Here is a 16151-nt window from a genome sequence, read left to right as displayed (position 1 = left end):
TTTTTTATTGGTTATGTTTAATGACGTCATAGTGAGATGAATAACGTCTATAACCTTTCATCTAAAGTAAACAACTTTAATTATTGATAAACAATAGAGTGTTGAAAATACTATATTGGAAATTAAATAAATATTTTCTTTTGATTAAATCATGGGAAAAACATCCAAAGATAAACGAGATATTTATTATCGAAAAGCTAAAGAAGAAGGATGGAGAGCAAGAAGTGCATTCAAGTTGCTCCAAATTGATAATGAATACAATATATTTGAAGGTAATATTCTACTTTTATCTTTATAATCGATCAACAATAATTCATTATTTTATTAAATGGTAATCTATTATAGGAGTAACTAACGTAGTGGACCTATGTGCAGCACCTGGAAGCTGGAGTCAAGTTTTGTCACTAAAATTGAAGTAAATTAATGTTTATTTTATTATTCATTTATTAAATCATTTAATAATTTATTGAATTTTCTTAAATGTTTTAAACTAATTTTCTATTGTTTTTACTGTTAGTGAACGTTATAATGCTGAACTTGAAAAACACAAGAAAGCTCAAGATCCATGTTCTACAGAAGCTATTCAAGCACCAAAAATTGTAGCAGTTGATTTACAGGCTATGGCCCCTTTAAATGGAGTTATTCAAATTCAAGGCGATATCACCAAGCTTAGTACTGCAGAAAAAATAATAGCATATTTTGAAAATAGTAAAGCTGATCTTGTAGTTTGTGATGGTGCTCCTGATGGTAAATATTATATTTTGATCTATGAACTTCATGTTGCTGATAAAAATACATTTTTAAATGAATTTTTTCCAGTGACGGGATTACATGATATGGATATTTACATTCAATCTCAATTGCTTTTATCAGCTCTCAATATTACCACTCATGTTTTGAGGCCAGGAGGTACATTTGTTGCAAAAATTTTTCGAGCTAGAGAAGGATCTTTATTATTTTCCCAATTAAAAATATTTTTTCGACATGTTGCTTGTGCAAAACCAAGCAGCTCCCGCAACTCAAGTATTGAGGCATTCGTAGTATGTAAAGATTACTCACCACCAATAGACTACGTTCCTCATATGTTGAATCCTCTTTTGACTCATGAGCCATTAAATTATGATAACTTGCCGGGTGCTAATAAATGTATTGTTCCTTTTGTGGTTTGTGGAGATTTAAACCAACCAGATTCAGATGCTTGTTATCCGCTTCCTGTAAGTATAGAATAAATTATTTAAAGCATTTTTGAAGAATCTAGTAAGGTTCTACATGATTATTTTCATGTAATAGACAGTTTATGAATCTTAATATTTTTATTTTTTGTTAACATTTTCAGATAAATGACGAAAATTACACCTATCATGAACCAGTTCAAAAACCTATTAATCCCCCATACAAAGAAGCTATTGATCGAGAAGCGAAAATAAATGAGTCCAAAAAAATGTTACTATCTATTGATGAATTCAAGAAAAAATGTAAAAATGAAAAAAGAAATGAAGAAAAGAGTTCAACTAAAGAAAACGACGATTGCAATAATTTCATTCCAGATTTAACAAATTTACTACTATTTGATGATTAATATAATTTTATAATGAATGTAAATAATGAAACTATTATAAAATATTGTTTTTATAATTATTTTTAATTTATAAAATATAAATAAAATTATTAAGTCTCTTGTAAATAGTAAAAAATTGACTAAATATTTTTATATTATGTAAACTACTACAATTAAAAAAAAAGGAGGAATTTAGATATCATTTGAACATAAACACGAATCCTTCTAAATAAATTTGAATCTTCATGCTGATAAATTTGTGTTTACTTTCATTTCAGAAATTAATTACCAAATAAGGTACTTTAATCAATATGTATTCCACAGCAATAGAAATAACCCTGAGCTATCTAGTAACTATTTATTAAATAAGGGACTTAAAGGTAGCAATTGGTAGCAATTAAAATCTAGACTTATTTACGAGTTTCATGGGATGGACGACTGTTTAAGTTTTATTAAAAATTCACCTTCGACATCGACAAAGCATACGAGAACTCTTATGCACATTGAATTGAAGGAAAAAATTTAATACTTTGATAGAAAGTCCAAATATTTTATTAGAAACTCTATAGAATTTAATCAAGTCTCATTTAATTGGTGATAAACAAAAGAAATCAACTGATAAACAAAACAGTACTAAGAATAAGGAATAGTCCGTTTATTTTGATTTTTCTATCGCTAAAAACTCTTCACATTGTAAATTTTTGAGGTTGATTTCATCTTTAACATTTTCGAATAACAACACTGGCCAGGATAATTGTTTTCATAGTATCACGGAGAAATGATAAAGAATGATGGAAGAAACTGATAAAAACGATCATTCAAGTTGGTCAGAAACTGATTCTTCTAATCAAGTTTCCTCAAATTCCGCTAAAAAACGACTCAAATCTGGAAGAGATAGGAAAGATTCTGGGAAAAAAGTAAGATTTTCAGATCAACTTGATAACATGTCAATTGTTAGTGAATACGAAGACGTCAATTCAACATCATTCAATACAACAGGAGGGGAAGAATTCTTTGAAACATGTCAAAGCTTCTCCGAAGTAAAAGACTTACCAAGTCCTGATTCAAATCTGAAACCCAGTATAGATTGGAAGAATTCTGAAGACGAAAAAAATAACATAAGTAATGAAATGAAGGAAATAAAGAAATTAGTTAAAGAAAATAATTGTTCGTCAAACTCTTCAAAAGTAGTTATGATGGTGCTGATGGAAAAGACAGGAGATATTAGTGTTGAAGAATTATCTCCGATTATAAATTCTAGTTTAAAGAAACTAGAATCAATTGTGTCGCAATCCTCATCAAATAATGCACAAGCGCAACAAAATAAAGAGAACAATGGACTCACAATAGTTTCAGTAGATAGTTACACACGTTTATCAAGTGTCGAGTGTTATGAAACATCTGAACCAATAAATAAACCTCAAAAGAATCAACAAGCTGTTAAACATAGCAGTAATAATGGTGGAATCTTCGCTGCAGTCGCTAACGTTTTTAAAAATGCTATAAAAAATTTATCAGGTATGTGCTCTCGATTCCTTTTTTAAATTAACCTGTACATTATTTCTGAAATGACGAAAAATTTTAGGGGTAGCTACGACAAAGAACTCGACGAACAGTATTAACTCTCCTTCAACATCATTTTTACATTCGCCAATTCAACATTCTACTCCAATCATTCAAAATGATCTTTTTATTCAAGGATCTCGATCATGTAAACGACCTAGGGAAGAAAATGCTTTGGTTGATAGATTTAATATTGAAAATTCTAATTCATTGAACATTGTCCAAAGTCCGCTTCAAAAAAAAGCTCGAAGATGGTATAAAGGTATTCGTGGTCGTCAACCCATTGATAGAATGAAAGATTATTCATATCCAAAAGGAATTTCTCGTGAAACTCAACGTTTCCAACAAGGTGCCTTAACGGTTAAAAATATGATTCTTCCACTTCCTGCCAGAGCATTTCAAGTAGATCAAAGTACTCAAACTGATTTTTAATATGATGATAGCAATTATTATTTTTTTAAGAGTTATGTAATACAATTACAATTGATAATTATTAACATTTACTTTATTAGATATTTAAAGAGTTTATTAAAAGCATGAAAAAATGACAAATTTTATCTGTAATGATATATTTATTTTACAATTACAGATGTAAATAACTTTAACATTTATTTTGAGACATTATTATAATTGTTTCTAGACTTATCAGATCTCTATGTTTTTTTAATAACTCTATAAACTCTGGGTTATCTTTAATTGTTTTGCTAGATGTACTTATAAAATTAGTTATCAACCTTTTCATTGTATTGATTTTCTGTATTAATTTCAGTATTTTTTCTTTTTTTCTGAAATAAAAATTTTAATTACATTAAGTCAACTTTTCCAATTTATTTTTGTTAATATTGTAACTTACGCTACAGCTTCTGGATTTGATTTAGCCAATTTCTCATGACGTATTTTTTCTTGTTGATGAAGAAATTCTGAAAATTCAGTAATCGTTTGCGCCCATTTGTCTTTCAGCTCCAATTCTTTACTTAAACATATTTCATTCAATTCGTGATGGATTGATAAAGCTACATCATTCAAATTGAATAGTTTAGTCATAGCTACTTTTGTTTTTCTAAAAAAAATACCAACATTTTTTACACCCTTAAAAATAATTACAAATAATAAAAAATATTAGAATGATATTAACTTCAAAATTTACCTTTGTATATCAGGGTCTATCTTATCATTATCAAATATTTCTTGTACTGTATTTGAGTGATGTATTGCACTCATCATATGATTGTTAATGACACAAGATGATAATTGATTTTGGTATTGATTTAGGAGTTCAGGCCTCTTTTCTTCCGGAGGATTTGGAACTGAATCTACAAACAAGATTTTCATTTATAATACCTTCGAATATATCAATGAGAATTTTTTTTGCTTACGTAAAGAAGTTTGAGCTTGAAGCCTTCGTATTCTAGAATTTAAACATGATAGTGATACTCTTAGATCTCTTATTTTTTCTTCAATTGGTTTATAATCATCCGGAGATACTGCACCAATGGGACACTCAATAATACTCTTTTTTAAAACAAAAAGAGCTCTTTTCAATTTACTAATATCATCCATTATCTTAATAAATGAATAATGATCTAAATTATATTTAATTATTTAATTTTAAATAAAAAATATATATTATATTACAATTTTTTAATGTTATGCATTTATTTTTAACATTTCAAGGTTATGTTTCTCTACTTGTGTACACTGAACACATGGAAAAATTTCGCGCCAATTTATTAATCGAATTTACCGAGCGAGAAAAAAACTTTTGCTGTCGCGGTCTCTATGTGTTATTACTATTACTAACAAACACAATTATCAACTGAGGGATTTAATAAAAACACAGAAAGTTCAACTCTTATCATTTTTTTGTTGATGATCAAAATAATTGCAAGTGTATTGTGCAAATGCAGCATTTATGTTTCAGTCGTCAAGCATAAGTTTGCTATAATCACAAGAGTGGATACTTGATAAAAAAACTAAGTTGGCTGTGTATTTTATTAATACGCAAGAGTATTGTTGATTATATCACACATTTAAAATAATAAACAAAAAGTAAAGACACGTGAACGGTAGCGGCTAATGCATAACATTGCATCAACTATAAGCACTCATCTGTGAAATAAAACAGGAATTAAGTGTAGAATATAGGAAAAGAATTTTTACATGACAGTAAAAAAAATGTATAAATGATATTATTGACAAAACGTCAATATTATTAGCTCAAATTCTTAAGGCTTTACAATCTAATAAATCTCATTGACGAATCAATGACGTCGAAACTGAAATTCATAGCTCCAAGTAAGTTCTGATTTTTATAGATAAACTACAAATCCATTAGCCTTCGATTGGAGAGTAAAAAAAAATTTTTTGTCTCTTAACTTAATCATAAAATGATAGGTTTCTTCACGTGAGTCAATATAACAGTGTAGTTTCAAACAGAGATAATGTGTAATGTAACAATATAATAATTACGACAAGCAATCACATTTCAATGGTTATAAATGATATTAATCTATTTAATTTTTTCAGGAGATTGTTCGTGGCAAGAGGATAAACCTGATATTGATGCTCACACATCAACTCAATTTGTCTATAACGCTCATCATTCTTTAGCGTTAGATTTACAACGTCAACGATTGCCAATTCATAAAAATCGTAATCATATTATTTATCTTCTGGAAAAATATCAAACACTAGTGCTTTTAGGTGAAACTGGCTGTGGGAAAAGCACACAAGTCCCACAGGTAATTTGCTCATAATAATTTATAAAAAATTACAAATAAAAGTGCCTGTGAAAATTTCAATACATAAATAATACTTAAATAGAAAAAACAATTTAATTCAAATAATATTAAAATACTTATTAATAAAATGAGTAAGTGACGATAACTAAAGTTATACTATAGACAAAAAGATTTTGACTGATAAGCTGAAGGATACTACCTCATTGCAAAATTTAAAAGTCATTTGATCAATTTTCAAACTTTCTGTACATTAAAGCGTTAATATACATTGACAGATAAATATCTTGAATGACGCCTGACAATGATAAGATAAATGAAAAATTTTACTACGGAAGTAACATAAAAGTAAAAAAAAATTTATATCAATTTATTTGTCTTTATCGACATAATACTTGATTATTACAAAGTTTTTTTCTTAACTCAACAACAGTTTTCACGTTAAACATCAAGCATGATGATCAAAGTGGTGTCACTAATTCAAGAAAAGCGATCAATTATTGCATTTTTTGCTGTGTATATATGTTTCTGTTTGATAATGGATGTGCGACTTTACTACAGAGTACAAGATTATTCAGTTCGACCTATCAAAGATAGTTTGGATTACCAATCGAATGTTCCATGTGATTTAAATCCATTTTGCGTAGTGACAGTTAAAGGATTAATGTTAGACTATTTGAATTTTTATGTGTTTAGTCCTTTAGCAGCTTTAGTTGACAGAATTTTTGGATTAAGTAAATGGGAATGGTTGTCACCAAATCATATAAGTTTTTTCCACGTATTGGTCGCCATTCTTGCTGGAAAACTGATCTCAAGTAAGTCTTTATCACAACGAAAACTGGGAGTTTTAGTCTTCCAAATTCGCTCATGGCTTGATGACCTCGACGGACTTATAGCAAGAAAAAGAAAACATATTGGAGGTGAACACTCTGATGTAGGTAGCACTGGATATTTTGTGGATGCCATATGTGATTCTTTAGGAAGTGTTGCTCTCTTGATAGGAATTTTTTTCTGCCTTAAAAATACCTTAGCAAGACGTGGTGGATATATTAGACTTCAACCTTTAGTACCGTCCATAACAGAAGGTCCGATTGGTTCCTGTGTTGTACACAAAAAAAAGATGACTTCAAAAAATGTCTTACCATCAGTTGTACTTATTACTGGATCATTAGTAGCTTCAAGTCTTGCATGGAATCGATATATTGATTTATATCAAAACCTTCTTGAAGGAAATTATAAAAATCGAGCTATCTCCCATGAAGATTTTTATAACAGACAAACTGTGGTCATCCGTAGCATATTTTTCTGGATAATAACCACTTCGTGGAGGCTCATTAACCCTCACGCACTTACAGATTACCTCTTAATAGCTGTTTTTGTAGATAGACTTTGGGAATACATACAGTCTGCTCGCTGGATTAGCTACATAGTTATTTTTATACTTATTTATTTGTCAGATTTTCATTATATTCAAAATTATCGATTTATTTGGAATATCGAATCTACTGTAAGCGCAGACAACTTTTATGTAAATTCGAATAATTCTTTAGTTTTATAATAGTTTAAAGATAACATAAAGAAAAATGACAATTTTTTTATATTCATAGCTATTGAATCGATAAAACATGAAAAGAGAAGTTTAATTTTTATAAGTAATGCATAATAAATAATATTTTAATACATGTAAAAAATTAATGGATAAAGAAAAATTTTATAAATATAGAGTAGTGGTAAATGAATTATTATATGCCTTATACATGAACATAAATAATTTATTACTTTTTATCTTTATAAAAGATTTTGCTCATAAAAATAAATGGTATTTGAATCATAAATTGTGTTTTAAAATATTTAAATCCTTGAAACATATAAAATATTATTCTATTCAATTTTTTTACTATTAAGAATATGAATTTTTGATAAAATAGCTTTTCAATCATTAGTTAATTTTTTCTTATTCTTTTTGTCAAACAGTATTTAGTAGAAGCAGGATGGAGTGCGAACGGCAAAATGGTTGGAATAACCGAACCAAGAAGGGTAGCTGCTACTGCACTAGCAAGTCGTGTAGCTGATGAACGTGGGTGCATACTAGGAACAGAAGTTGGCTATTGCATACGATTTGATGATTGCACTGATGATAATACAAAGATCAAGGTGAGTGATTTTATGATATCGAGTACCATTATAATAATCAATATAATTCCTGTCTGATCAATATGCATATTTTATATCTTTTTAGTACATGACCGAAGGTATTTTATTGCGAGAAATGATGAGAGATCCTCTACTAACCAAATATTGCATCATAATCCTTGATGAAGTCCACGAAAGAACTCTTTTGACGGACATAATAATGGGACTGTTAAAAAAAATTATTCGAGTTAGTAATCAAGAATACTTAAGCATTCAAATAATGTAATTAAGTCATTATATTTTTTCTGTAATTGCATCATTTGAATAACTCGGAATAAAATTATTTACTACTGTCATTAAATTTTTTACAGAAAAGAAAAGATTTAAAAATTATCGTCTCATCGGCTACTGTTGATGCTGAAGAACTGCGTGATTTTTTCAATACTAATACTACGAAAGATCGATCGAAAGATACTGCAGTTATTCTGAGCGTTGAAGGACGATTGTATCCAGTAGATATATTCTACATTGAAGGTAATAAAAAAGTTTGTAGATTAATGCTTTATAAAAACAATATCAAGATCACAACCAAACAGTAATAACGGCGTAATAAAAGTTATTTAATCAATTGTATATTAGATAATGAGTTCAATGTTTATTTTTTAGAACCAATAGCAGATTATGTGAAATCAGTAGTTGATACTGCACTTAAAATCCATGAGAATGAAGATTCAGGTGACATTCTAGCTTTTCTTACGGGAATGGATGAAGTTGATCGAGCAGTTTCATTATTAAAAGACCATGCACAGCTTATCAGAGAAGGAAAACGTAATAAAAATTTTTTCTTGAATTAATATTCTTTCTAAATTCAGCTTATTAATTTTTTATTGATTATTGTAGAAAAACTATTACCTTTGCCCATGTATGGATCTTTACCAAATTCAGAACAACTCAAAGTATTTTGGAAAGCTCCGAAAGATACAAGAAAAATCATTGTAGCGACTAATATTGCAGAAACATCAATCACCATACCTAATATTGTTTATGGTAATTAGGATTACTCTGTTTTAAAAAAATTTATTTAAATATTTTGAAACTAACTATTTAAATTTTAACTAGTGATTGATTGCGGTTTTATCAAAATTCCATGGTTCGAAGTCGAAACGCAAACTAATACCTTAGTAGTTGCTCCAGTATCAAAAGCTTCCGCGGATCAACGAGCAGGACGAGCTGGCCGTACTCAATCGGGAAAAGCTTATCGGTAATAATTTTTAAAGAATAAACAGTTTATGTACACACTCTGATAGACATTTATTATTTACATATTATTGATTTTCAGATTGTATTCAGAAGAAGAATATAATAATTTATTTGATTCAATACCACCACAAATGCAACGATCAGATTTAGCTCCAGCAGTTCTTCAACTTAAAGCTTTAGGAATCGATAATATTTTGAGATTTAATTTTCCATCATCTCCTCCTAGTAAAAATCTAGTTGCTGGATTAGAGTTGTTATTTGCACTGGGAGCTATTGACAGAAATGGAGACTTAACATCTCCAACAGGAATGACGATGGTTGAACTACCTTTAGAGCCGGTGTTGGCTAAATGTTTAATTATTTCAGGTGAATTTTTTATAATCGAATAATTGATTAATGCAATTTATAAGATTAAATATTTAATTGAATGTTTTAATTGTAGGTGAAATGGGCTGTTCAGATGAAATATCAACAATAATTGCAATGCTTCAAGTACAAAATGTATTCATTTCCCCTGCAGGAGGTCAAGCATCAATCAAAGCTCGAATTGAACACAGAAAGTTTGAAGTTGAAGAGGGTGATTTACTCACTTTGTTGAATGTTTATACTGCATATGAAAAAAATAAAACACCTAAGTGGTGTCAAAAGTGTTTCCTAAATGTTAAAGCGCTTAAAAGAGCTACAGAAATTCGTACAAAAATGCGACATTTAATGCAAAATTTAAAGATTCCGATCATATCATGTTCTGGTGAGTTATTTTTATTTATTAATAAATACTATTCTTGAAAAAAAATTCATTTTTCTTCATATTTATATTTTAGGAAATGTAACAACGATTCTAAAATGCATTACTGCTGGATTATTTCCTAATGCAGCTTATTTGCATTATTCAGGAGTTTATAAAACAGTTCGAGGTGATCGTGATTTGTATATTCATCCGAATAGTTGCTTATATACAGTTCAACAACCGCAATGGATATTATTTTATGAAATTTTACAAACAAACAAGATTTATATGAGAGAATTGACTGTAATTAGACTCGAGTGGTTATTAGAATTAGCACCACATTATTATCAAAGAACTACATTAGATGCGAACCATTAATAATTATTTTTTTCTAAAATAAAATTTTAATTAAAATCCAATTCTCGTCAATATTGTTGTTAATATTGATTCGATTTTAACTAATTCTAAAATTCCATAATACATAAATCAAATGTGTAAATATAGATTAGGAGCCAATTGGCTTTATTCAATATCTCCTATTGAACACTTCGAAATATTTCATTTATTCAAAATCGATTTCGAGAAGTAATCGACATTGAAAATGAATAATTGTATAAGGAGAGAGGATTTTTAATTTTTATAAACAACAAAAATATTTATAATGTCATAAAAATGTATTAATCGACAAAGAGAAATATATGTCTGACAATAAATAATATATTGACAAGGAATCTATAGGCGAATAACATACATAAATTTGAAAAACGAATATAAAAAAAATATAATTAGTATTTAATACATCATACTTAGGTCATGGATTTTATTAAAAAAAATCAAAAAAGTTTGTTAACAAAACTCTCAAGAATTAAAAAATAATAACAAAATATTTTGTTATTTCAAAACTTAAATCATCACTCAATACTTCTAATGAATAATTATTTACAATCTATTAATCTTTTTCTTCCACTTTCTTCAACTCTTATAGTTGTATAAAATGGCGGTAAAAGAAACAACAAATAAATCTACCTTCATTCTCATTATCAATTTCAATTTTCATCTTTCAATATGATAATCAAATTACTTTGAATATCTATTCATAATCTTCTTCTTGAACTTGGGGGTACCTTCTAAGGACAGGTTGTGGAAGAGGTCTTCTTTGTTGAAGAGGAATATTTACTTCTTCAGGACTACGAAAAACTTGATTTACTGGCAAACGGTATTGAGGAATACCAGAAGGACGTGCAGTTGCTGGAATACTATTGATTGTGGTTTGTTGTTGGCTCAAGTATGGTGACGGTTGATTGTTGTATCGTCGACTTGGGTTGCTTGGCTCTTCACGTTCATCAGTGAAAATTTCACCAGGGAAATATCTTTCACTGTATCTCAGTGTGACATTAGGTTTGCTTTCTGCTTCTTGTAAGTTCAATGGTTTATAAAGGTATTCATTGACGAAATGGTATTGAGAACTCTTCTTGCAGCTAATATCTCCACTTGGTGGCATACAGATCAAGTGAACCTACAATACAAATATAAAATTAGAATAATAACTGTTATCTTAATATAAAGGTTATTTATTGCAGATCAACATCATCAAAAAATTTTTACCTGATGGAAAGTAAAACCTTCAGGGCAGATCCATGAATGTTTTGCGTTGTCTTGACAATAGTGGAAGACTTCACAATTAAGATCCTCATCAGCATAATAACCAGTTGGTTTTCCAACGCAATCGAATTTGCTTTGAGGCAAAAGCAAGCTGAGACGATCAGGTTCTTCCTTTTCTTCTTCCAAAGGTTCTTCTGCTTCAACTGGGCCGTTGGGGCCACGAACTGGACCACGTGGTCCGGAAACTACTCTTATTGCTCCTTCGGGTTTACGATAAATCTAAATAAAGAAAAAGTTATGACATGGAGTTTTATGCCTTGCAACTTATTTCCAATTATCTCGTCTAAATTGTGCAAGTAAGCGGAGTAATTATTTGTCTTGAGTAATTTACCGGTTGTTGAGCTTGTCTATAAAGAGGAGTTGGTGCTGGAGTAGGTGTAACAACATTTTCTTCGTAACTATCATCTCTGTAACCAGCAGTGGATCCAAGGCCAGCAGAATAAAGAGGTCCATAGTTATTTTGTTTTCCAGGAAAAGAAACTGATCTTGTATCAACGGAGTAGGGATTCTGGGCTGCCGTAGAGGCTACCCACATTAAAAGACACACTCGATACATTTTCCTATAACAATTCAAATGAAACAAATTAATTTTTTTTCAACTTCCTGAATAATTTATTTGAATGAGGATAAATATAATAAGATTACTAGACATAATCAAAAATAACTAATGAGTTGGATGTAGTTATGAATAATAAATGCATTTATTTTACTCTATTTGAAAGTAATAATTAAAAAATCAACGTCTCAGGTAACACGGAATCAAAAATGTAAATCAATATATTTTATTTCCTTCGTGCAAATTTTCGATGCGCTTTCACAAAAATAAATAATTATTTTCCTCTATGTTCATAATAACTAGAAAAGTACACCAACTTTCGCTAAGTTTGCTCTTCACGATCGTGAAAATTAATCTCAATCAAACTGATGATTCATCAGACAGCAAAAATAGATTTCCATATATTTTTTTTTCATTATCACTTGAGATGCAAATGATGATCATTTAGCAAACATACAATAATTAAATGAAAAAAAAGTGATAAATCATCAGATAGATGTATTGATAAATAAAAAGTATGCTGATATGGGCAACTTCTGTGAAGTAGCGTGAGGTAATAAATAACAGAAAGAAATGTTCTCTCTTTAAGTATAGTTACTCTTCCTCATTCACTAGGTCATGTCGTTCACTAGGACAAACGTGATGGTTTTCTCTAAATGATCGTAAAACGCGTGAGACAGTCGTTACATGAGAATCTTTAACTTTATATTGATGACTGAGAGCGTCTTTCCAGAATGAGGTCAGTTGTTAAAGCTAAATTTCTTTCAATGGAAAGTTTGGAGAATAATCTAGTCCTTACACGACTTTGTCATGCATTTATTTAATTTTCACTTGTTTTTTTGATGTAAATCATTGGACCCAGGTGGATTTCACCAATAAAAGTGATCAATCATCAGCATGCAAATATCAAGGATGTTGCTTTTTATTCCAAGTAAAAGACTTTATTCAAAAATTCATCCATCAGCATAATATTACTAAATAATTGTAAAATTTTTCAGGCATTCTAATAAAATAATATTTTTCTATATCTAACGAGTGTTGTACGGAAGTGTGAAACCTGCTATTGAATAATTAATTGAAGAAATGTAACTTATTATTAAAATTAATTATACTGAAGTTAATGCAAATGTTGATATGTTAATGAAGTCATTTGCATAAAATGTAAAATATTTTATATTTAATCAATAAATAAATTTCTAACACGTGACTCTGTACCGGTAAATCAATTTTACATAACAATTCTAAAGGTCAAAGTTGAAGTTTGATGGTTAATATTTCTTACTTATATAATAATAGCTTTATAGAAGAAGCGAAGGTGAATGATCTGGTGAATCAGCTTCTGCATCATCATAACATTTATCTACACAATATAAATATTGATTACAGACAAAAATTTCAATTCAATCTCTCTATTTGACCCCTCTATTATAATTGTGAATGAAATTTAACCAATATTTTGTTTTTTAATTCCCAAAAGAGCTCATACGCATAAGTGTAATTATAGTTTACTTAAAGATTGACCGAGCATTTAACTCTGGTCATCAAGACTGCTGTCTAGTCTTGATCCTGTTTGGTCGGTATCAAGTGAAAGTGAGAGGGCTGGACTAGGTCTTGTGTGCTAAGAAAAAAAATAAATCTATATCAGACCGCAAACTACTGCTTTGCGGTTAGATATAAAATCACCTAGTGTATCTAGAGTCGCGTTCCATTGGGGTGGGTATGCGTGAACGCCCCTTGTCTTATTGAACGATGGAATTTATGTCAGATTGCATTGCACACTCATTTGACACACCTTTTATGTTCACCAAACATCATTTACTTTCTTGTGTCGTTAACCCATCGATTATACTTTCTTTTATGGTTATTTCGTCAATTATTTGATAAGAATTTTTGATTTTTTCGTCATTGATTATTTGGTCAATTTCTTCTAGCACTACTTCATTTCAAAAAATTGAAAAGGTTTCTTTTTTTAATATATCTACGGTAAATTAAAAAATGGAGTAATTTAGCATGTTTCACCAATTATTTGATCAACAAATAAATATCAAGAAAGTTCATTATTTAATTTTATTTGACATAATTTTTTTAATTGTGCTATTTAATTTGACAGAAGAATGTTTCTAATTATTATAAATGTATGTTTTTAAAAAACAACTTTTAATTTAAATATATTCTATTAGCTAATCTATGACATAAGTAATGAAAATTCGGTTAATTAACATAAAGAAATGTAATCAGAGTTAAGAATGTTGAATTAATTTGTCTGAATGGATTGGAAAAATATGTGACCAGTTTCTACAGTAAGACCTACGTCACTTATATGTTAGCCACACGCCTGTAATTCTCTCGGCATAAAGAAAGCGATTGAGTAACAAGGGTATAGAGATAGTTGTCCAGTTGGTCGGAAACTAAAATGAGAGCAAGTCACGCTACACAAGCTTATTCAAGCTTATTCAAGAGAGAAAAACGATTCATGAACCACTTCAAGCAATTCCTCCGGCTCTTTTCCTTGTCTCCTGATAAAATACCTGATCTCGTAATAACATGAGATTGCAGGTTGGACTATTTTGCAAATTTTTGCGTCCTACATCAAAATTGTTATGTTAATACCATTTTTTAACAATTAAAATTGTCTAATAATTCGAACAAAAAATTTATCTGCTTATGCTATTGATGAAAGAACAATAATTTTATGAAAGAAAATTATATTTAACTATAATAATTTGTTTTAAAATGAAAAATCATTTGTACTGTGAAAATCATAATTGAAGAAGTGTTTTTCTGCTATTAGATTTCTAAAAAATTTTATTAACTTGTAATAAACTTCTTTTTTATATGAGTTATTATTTTTCTAATAATTTCTTCCAGAATGACTATATTTATCGTGTTACCATTGGTAATTTTATTGGCAGAAATAAAGTGAAAATTAGTAGAAAATATATATAAAATGTATATTAAAATGATATTTACTAGATTATTTGCATAATAAACCTATTTCATAAACAAAAAAAAATCGCGAAACACATTTTCTAATGACATTACAATCTTTTTTGTGAAATTTCCAATCATTTAAAAAAACATGCACCATAAAAACGTTTAAACAAAATAATTAATACATTTAAAATGTTTATTCCAAATATTTTGAAAAATAAAAAATATTATTAAAGAGTTATATTTAAATAATTATTCAAATTAATTAAGAAAAAATAAATTGTGATTGAATGAAATATTATGCATGGGATGACTGCAAGTGTGAATAAAAAAAAAAATACCTGTCAATCCGTAATAGTTGGAGGAATGAAAAACACCAAGAACACAGAAGTTTGAAGTTACACGCACGGGATTTATTCTGCGGCGGCGCCAAGGCTTTCGCTTATATAGCTCGGCATGCTGAAAGTTTCCTCCACCAATGTAAATTTATTTTCTCGGAGGGTGGTGGAAGTCACCGGTTGGTTCGGTCCAATACATTTGATATTTGACTGTAGACCATAGACAATTTGTTTAAAGTTTGAATTTCCAATTATTTCCAGTTTTCCAATTTTTTATCCATGCACATACCAAAGCTGGACTGTTCTAATTGGTTGATAATCAAAATCATGATACTCAACTTTCTTCAGGTGCTGAATGACGTTTTTTTTGGAAAATAAACTCTTTTCCAAATTATTCCAGCAGGTGATGTTGCAATAAATTACATCAGAACACTTTTATGCTTCAATAAATTTATCTGATCAGCATCTAGAGCATCATTGTTGTGATTATTCTGGTAATCAGAGTGAAAATAAAATGAATGAGTAGGTTGATAAATTTTGAAACCCAGTTAATCAAATCGTTTAAAGGAAAGTAATGATCTAAATTCATATATTTCAATATAACTAAGTGATTTTTAGTGCATAAAATTTGGTGATAAATAATGAAATTTCTTTAAGAGAGCAAGCTGGTGCGTGCACATTTCAA

At 29.1% G+C, this 16151-nt stretch overlaps 6 protein-coding genes across 7 annotated transcripts; 4 read left to right on the top strand and 2 right to left on the bottom strand.

The window, feature by feature from the left end:
* Positions 1-69: 69 nt before the first annotated feature.
* On the top strand, positions 70-1579 carry LOC118063867 (putative tRNA (cytidine(32)/guanosine(34)-2'-O)-methyltransferase). Its single transcript, XM_035078062.1, has 5 exons — positions 70-272; positions 346-415; positions 518-747; positions 820-1214; positions 1337-1579. The coding sequence occupies exons 1-5, from the start codon at positions 152-154 to the stop codon at positions 1577-1579; spliced, it is 1059 nt and encodes a 352-aa protein (XP_034933953.1). The 5' UTR covers positions 70-151.
* Positions 1580-1971: 392 nt separating this feature from the next.
* LOC118063841 (uncharacterized) lies at positions 1972-3664 on the top strand. Its single transcript, XM_035078022.1, has 2 exons — positions 1972-3076; positions 3144-3664. The coding sequence occupies exons 1-2, from the start codon at positions 2347-2349 to the stop codon at positions 3551-3553; spliced, it is 1140 nt and encodes a 379-aa protein (XP_034933913.1). The 5' UTR covers positions 1972-2346; the 3' UTR covers positions 3554-3664.
* A 23-nt stretch (positions 3665-3687) lies between these two features.
* Positions 3688-4952, bottom strand: LOC118063840 (uncharacterized). Of its 2 annotated transcripts, XM_035078021.1 has the most exons (5): positions 4757-4775; positions 4498-4684; positions 4269-4434; positions 3975-4181; positions 3688-3906 (listed from the first exon to the last, which is right to left on the bottom strand). In XM_035078021.1, exons 2-5 carry the CDS (start codon positions 4679-4681, stop codon positions 3723-3725), a joined length of 741 nt encoding a protein of 246 aa, XP_034933912.1. In that variant the 5' UTR covers positions 4682-4684; positions 4757-4775; the 3' UTR covers positions 3688-3722. The 2 variants fall into 2 exon arrangements, with proteins under 2 accessions (XP_034933912.1, XP_034933911.1); XM_035078020.1 differs by having other exon boundaries at positions 4498-4952.
* A 55-nt stretch (positions 4953-5007) lies between these two features.
* LOC118063837 (probable ATP-dependent RNA helicase DHX35) lies at positions 5008-10809 on the top strand. Its single transcript, XM_035078017.1, has 11 exons — positions 5008-5416; positions 5648-5862; positions 7834-8013; positions 8099-8239; positions 8364-8526; positions 8659-8820; positions 8893-9039; positions 9112-9253; positions 9332-9618; positions 9695-10000; positions 10074-10809. Exons 1-11 carry the CDS (start codon positions 5386-5388, stop codon positions 10355-10357), a joined length of 2058 nt encoding a protein of 685 aa, XP_034933908.1. The 5' UTR covers positions 5008-5385; the 3' UTR covers positions 10358-10809.
* Positions 5797-7432, top strand: Cpes (Ceramide phosphoethanolamine synthase). The gene has a single exon (XM_035078018.1). The coding sequence runs from the start codon at positions 6314-6316 to the stop codon at positions 7415-7417; it is 1104 nt and encodes a 367-aa protein (XP_034933909.1). The 5' UTR covers positions 5797-6313; the 3' UTR covers positions 7418-7432.
* Positions 10689-15586, bottom strand: LOC118063839 (uncharacterized). Its single transcript, XM_035078019.1, has 4 exons — positions 15470-15586; positions 11973-12201; positions 11585-11860; positions 10689-11495 (listed from the first exon to the last, which is right to left on the bottom strand). The coding sequence occupies exons 2-4, from the start codon at positions 12195-12197 to the stop codon at positions 11070-11072; spliced, it is 927 nt and encodes a 308-aa protein (XP_034933910.1). The 5' UTR covers positions 12198-12201; positions 15470-15586; the 3' UTR covers positions 10689-11069.
* Positions 15587-16151: the final 565 nt, after the last annotated feature.

The sequence above is a fragment of the Chelonus insularis genome, unplaced genomic scaffold (genome assembly GCF_013357705.1).
Source record: "Chelonus insularis isolate UGA/USDA-ARS -01 unplaced genomic scaffold, ASM1335770v1 contig_150_pilon, whole genome shotgun sequence".
NCBI lineage: Eukaryota > Metazoa > Arthropoda > Insecta > Hymenoptera > Braconidae > Chelonus > Chelonus insularis.
The sequence above is the reverse complement of the archived record's forward strand: the minus strand, read 5'-3'. Positions and strand labels throughout refer to the sequence as shown.

What these genes read in the sequence shown, in the direction of transcription:
- LOC118063867 (XM_035078062.1), top strand. Translation starts at nt 152, where the DNA reads ATGGGAAAAACATCCAAAGATAAACGAGATATTTATTATCGAAAAGCT. An exon ending in GTTTTGTCACTAAAATTGAA is followed by an intron (nt 416 to 517) that starts GTAAATTAATGT and finishes TTTTACTGTTAG; the next exon opens with TGAACGTTATAATGCTGAAC. An exon ending in TTGTGATGGTGCTCCTGATG is followed by an intron (nt 748 to 819) that starts GTAAATATTATA and finishes AATTTTTTCCAG; the next exon opens with TGACGGGATTACATGATATG.
- LOC118063841 (XM_035078022.1), top strand. Translation starts at nt 2,347, where the DNA reads ATGATGGAAGAAACTGATAAAAACGATCATTCAAGTTGGTCAGAAACT. An exon ending in TGCTATAAAAAATTTATCAG is followed by an intron (nt 3,077 to 3,143) that starts GTATGTGCTCTC and finishes GAAAAATTTTAG; the next exon opens with GGGTAGCTACGACAAAGAAC.
- LOC118063840 (XM_035078020.1), bottom strand. Translation starts at nt 4,681, where the DNA reads ATGGATGATATTAGTAAATTGAAAAGAGCTCTTTTTGTTTTAAAAAAG. An exon ending in TCAAGCTCAAACTTCTTTAC is followed by an intron (nt 4,435 to 4,497) that starts GTAAGCAAAAAA and finishes TCTTGTTTGTAG; the next exon opens with ATTCAGTTCCAAATCCTCCG. An exon ending in ATAGACCCTGATATACAAAG is followed by an intron (nt 4,182 to 4,268) that starts GTAAATTTTGAA and finishes TATTTTTTTTAG; the next exon opens with AAAAACAAAAGTAGCTATGA.
- LOC118063837 (XM_035078017.1), top strand. Translation starts at nt 5,386, where the DNA reads ATGACGTCGAAACTGAAATTCATAGCTCCAA. An exon ending in GCTTATCAGAGAAGGAAAAC is followed by an intron (nt 8,821 to 8,892) that starts GTAATAAAAATT and finishes TGATTATTGTAG; the next exon opens with AAAAACTATTACCTTTGCCC. An exon ending in CAATCGGGAAAAGCTTATCG is followed by an intron (nt 9,254 to 9,331) that starts GTAATAATTTTT and finishes ATTGATTTTCAG; the next exon opens with ATTGTATTCAGAAGAAGAAT.
- Cpes (XM_035078018.1), top strand. Translation starts at nt 6,314, where the DNA reads ATGATGATCAAAGTGGTGTCACTAATTCAAGAAAAGCGATCAATTATT.
- LOC118063839 (XM_035078019.1), bottom strand. Translation starts at nt 12,197, where the DNA reads ATGTATCGAGTGTGTCTTTTAATGTGGGTAGCCTCTACGGCAGCCCAG. An exon ending in ATAGACAAGCTCAACAACCG is followed by an intron (nt 11,861 to 11,972) that starts GTAAATTACTCA and finishes TTCTTTATTTAG; the next exon opens with ATTTATCGTAAACCCGAAGG. An exon ending in AAGGTTTTACTTTCCATCAG is followed by an intron (nt 11,496 to 11,584) that starts GTAAAAATTTTT and finishes TTTGTATTGTAG; the next exon opens with GTTCACTTGATCTGTATGCC.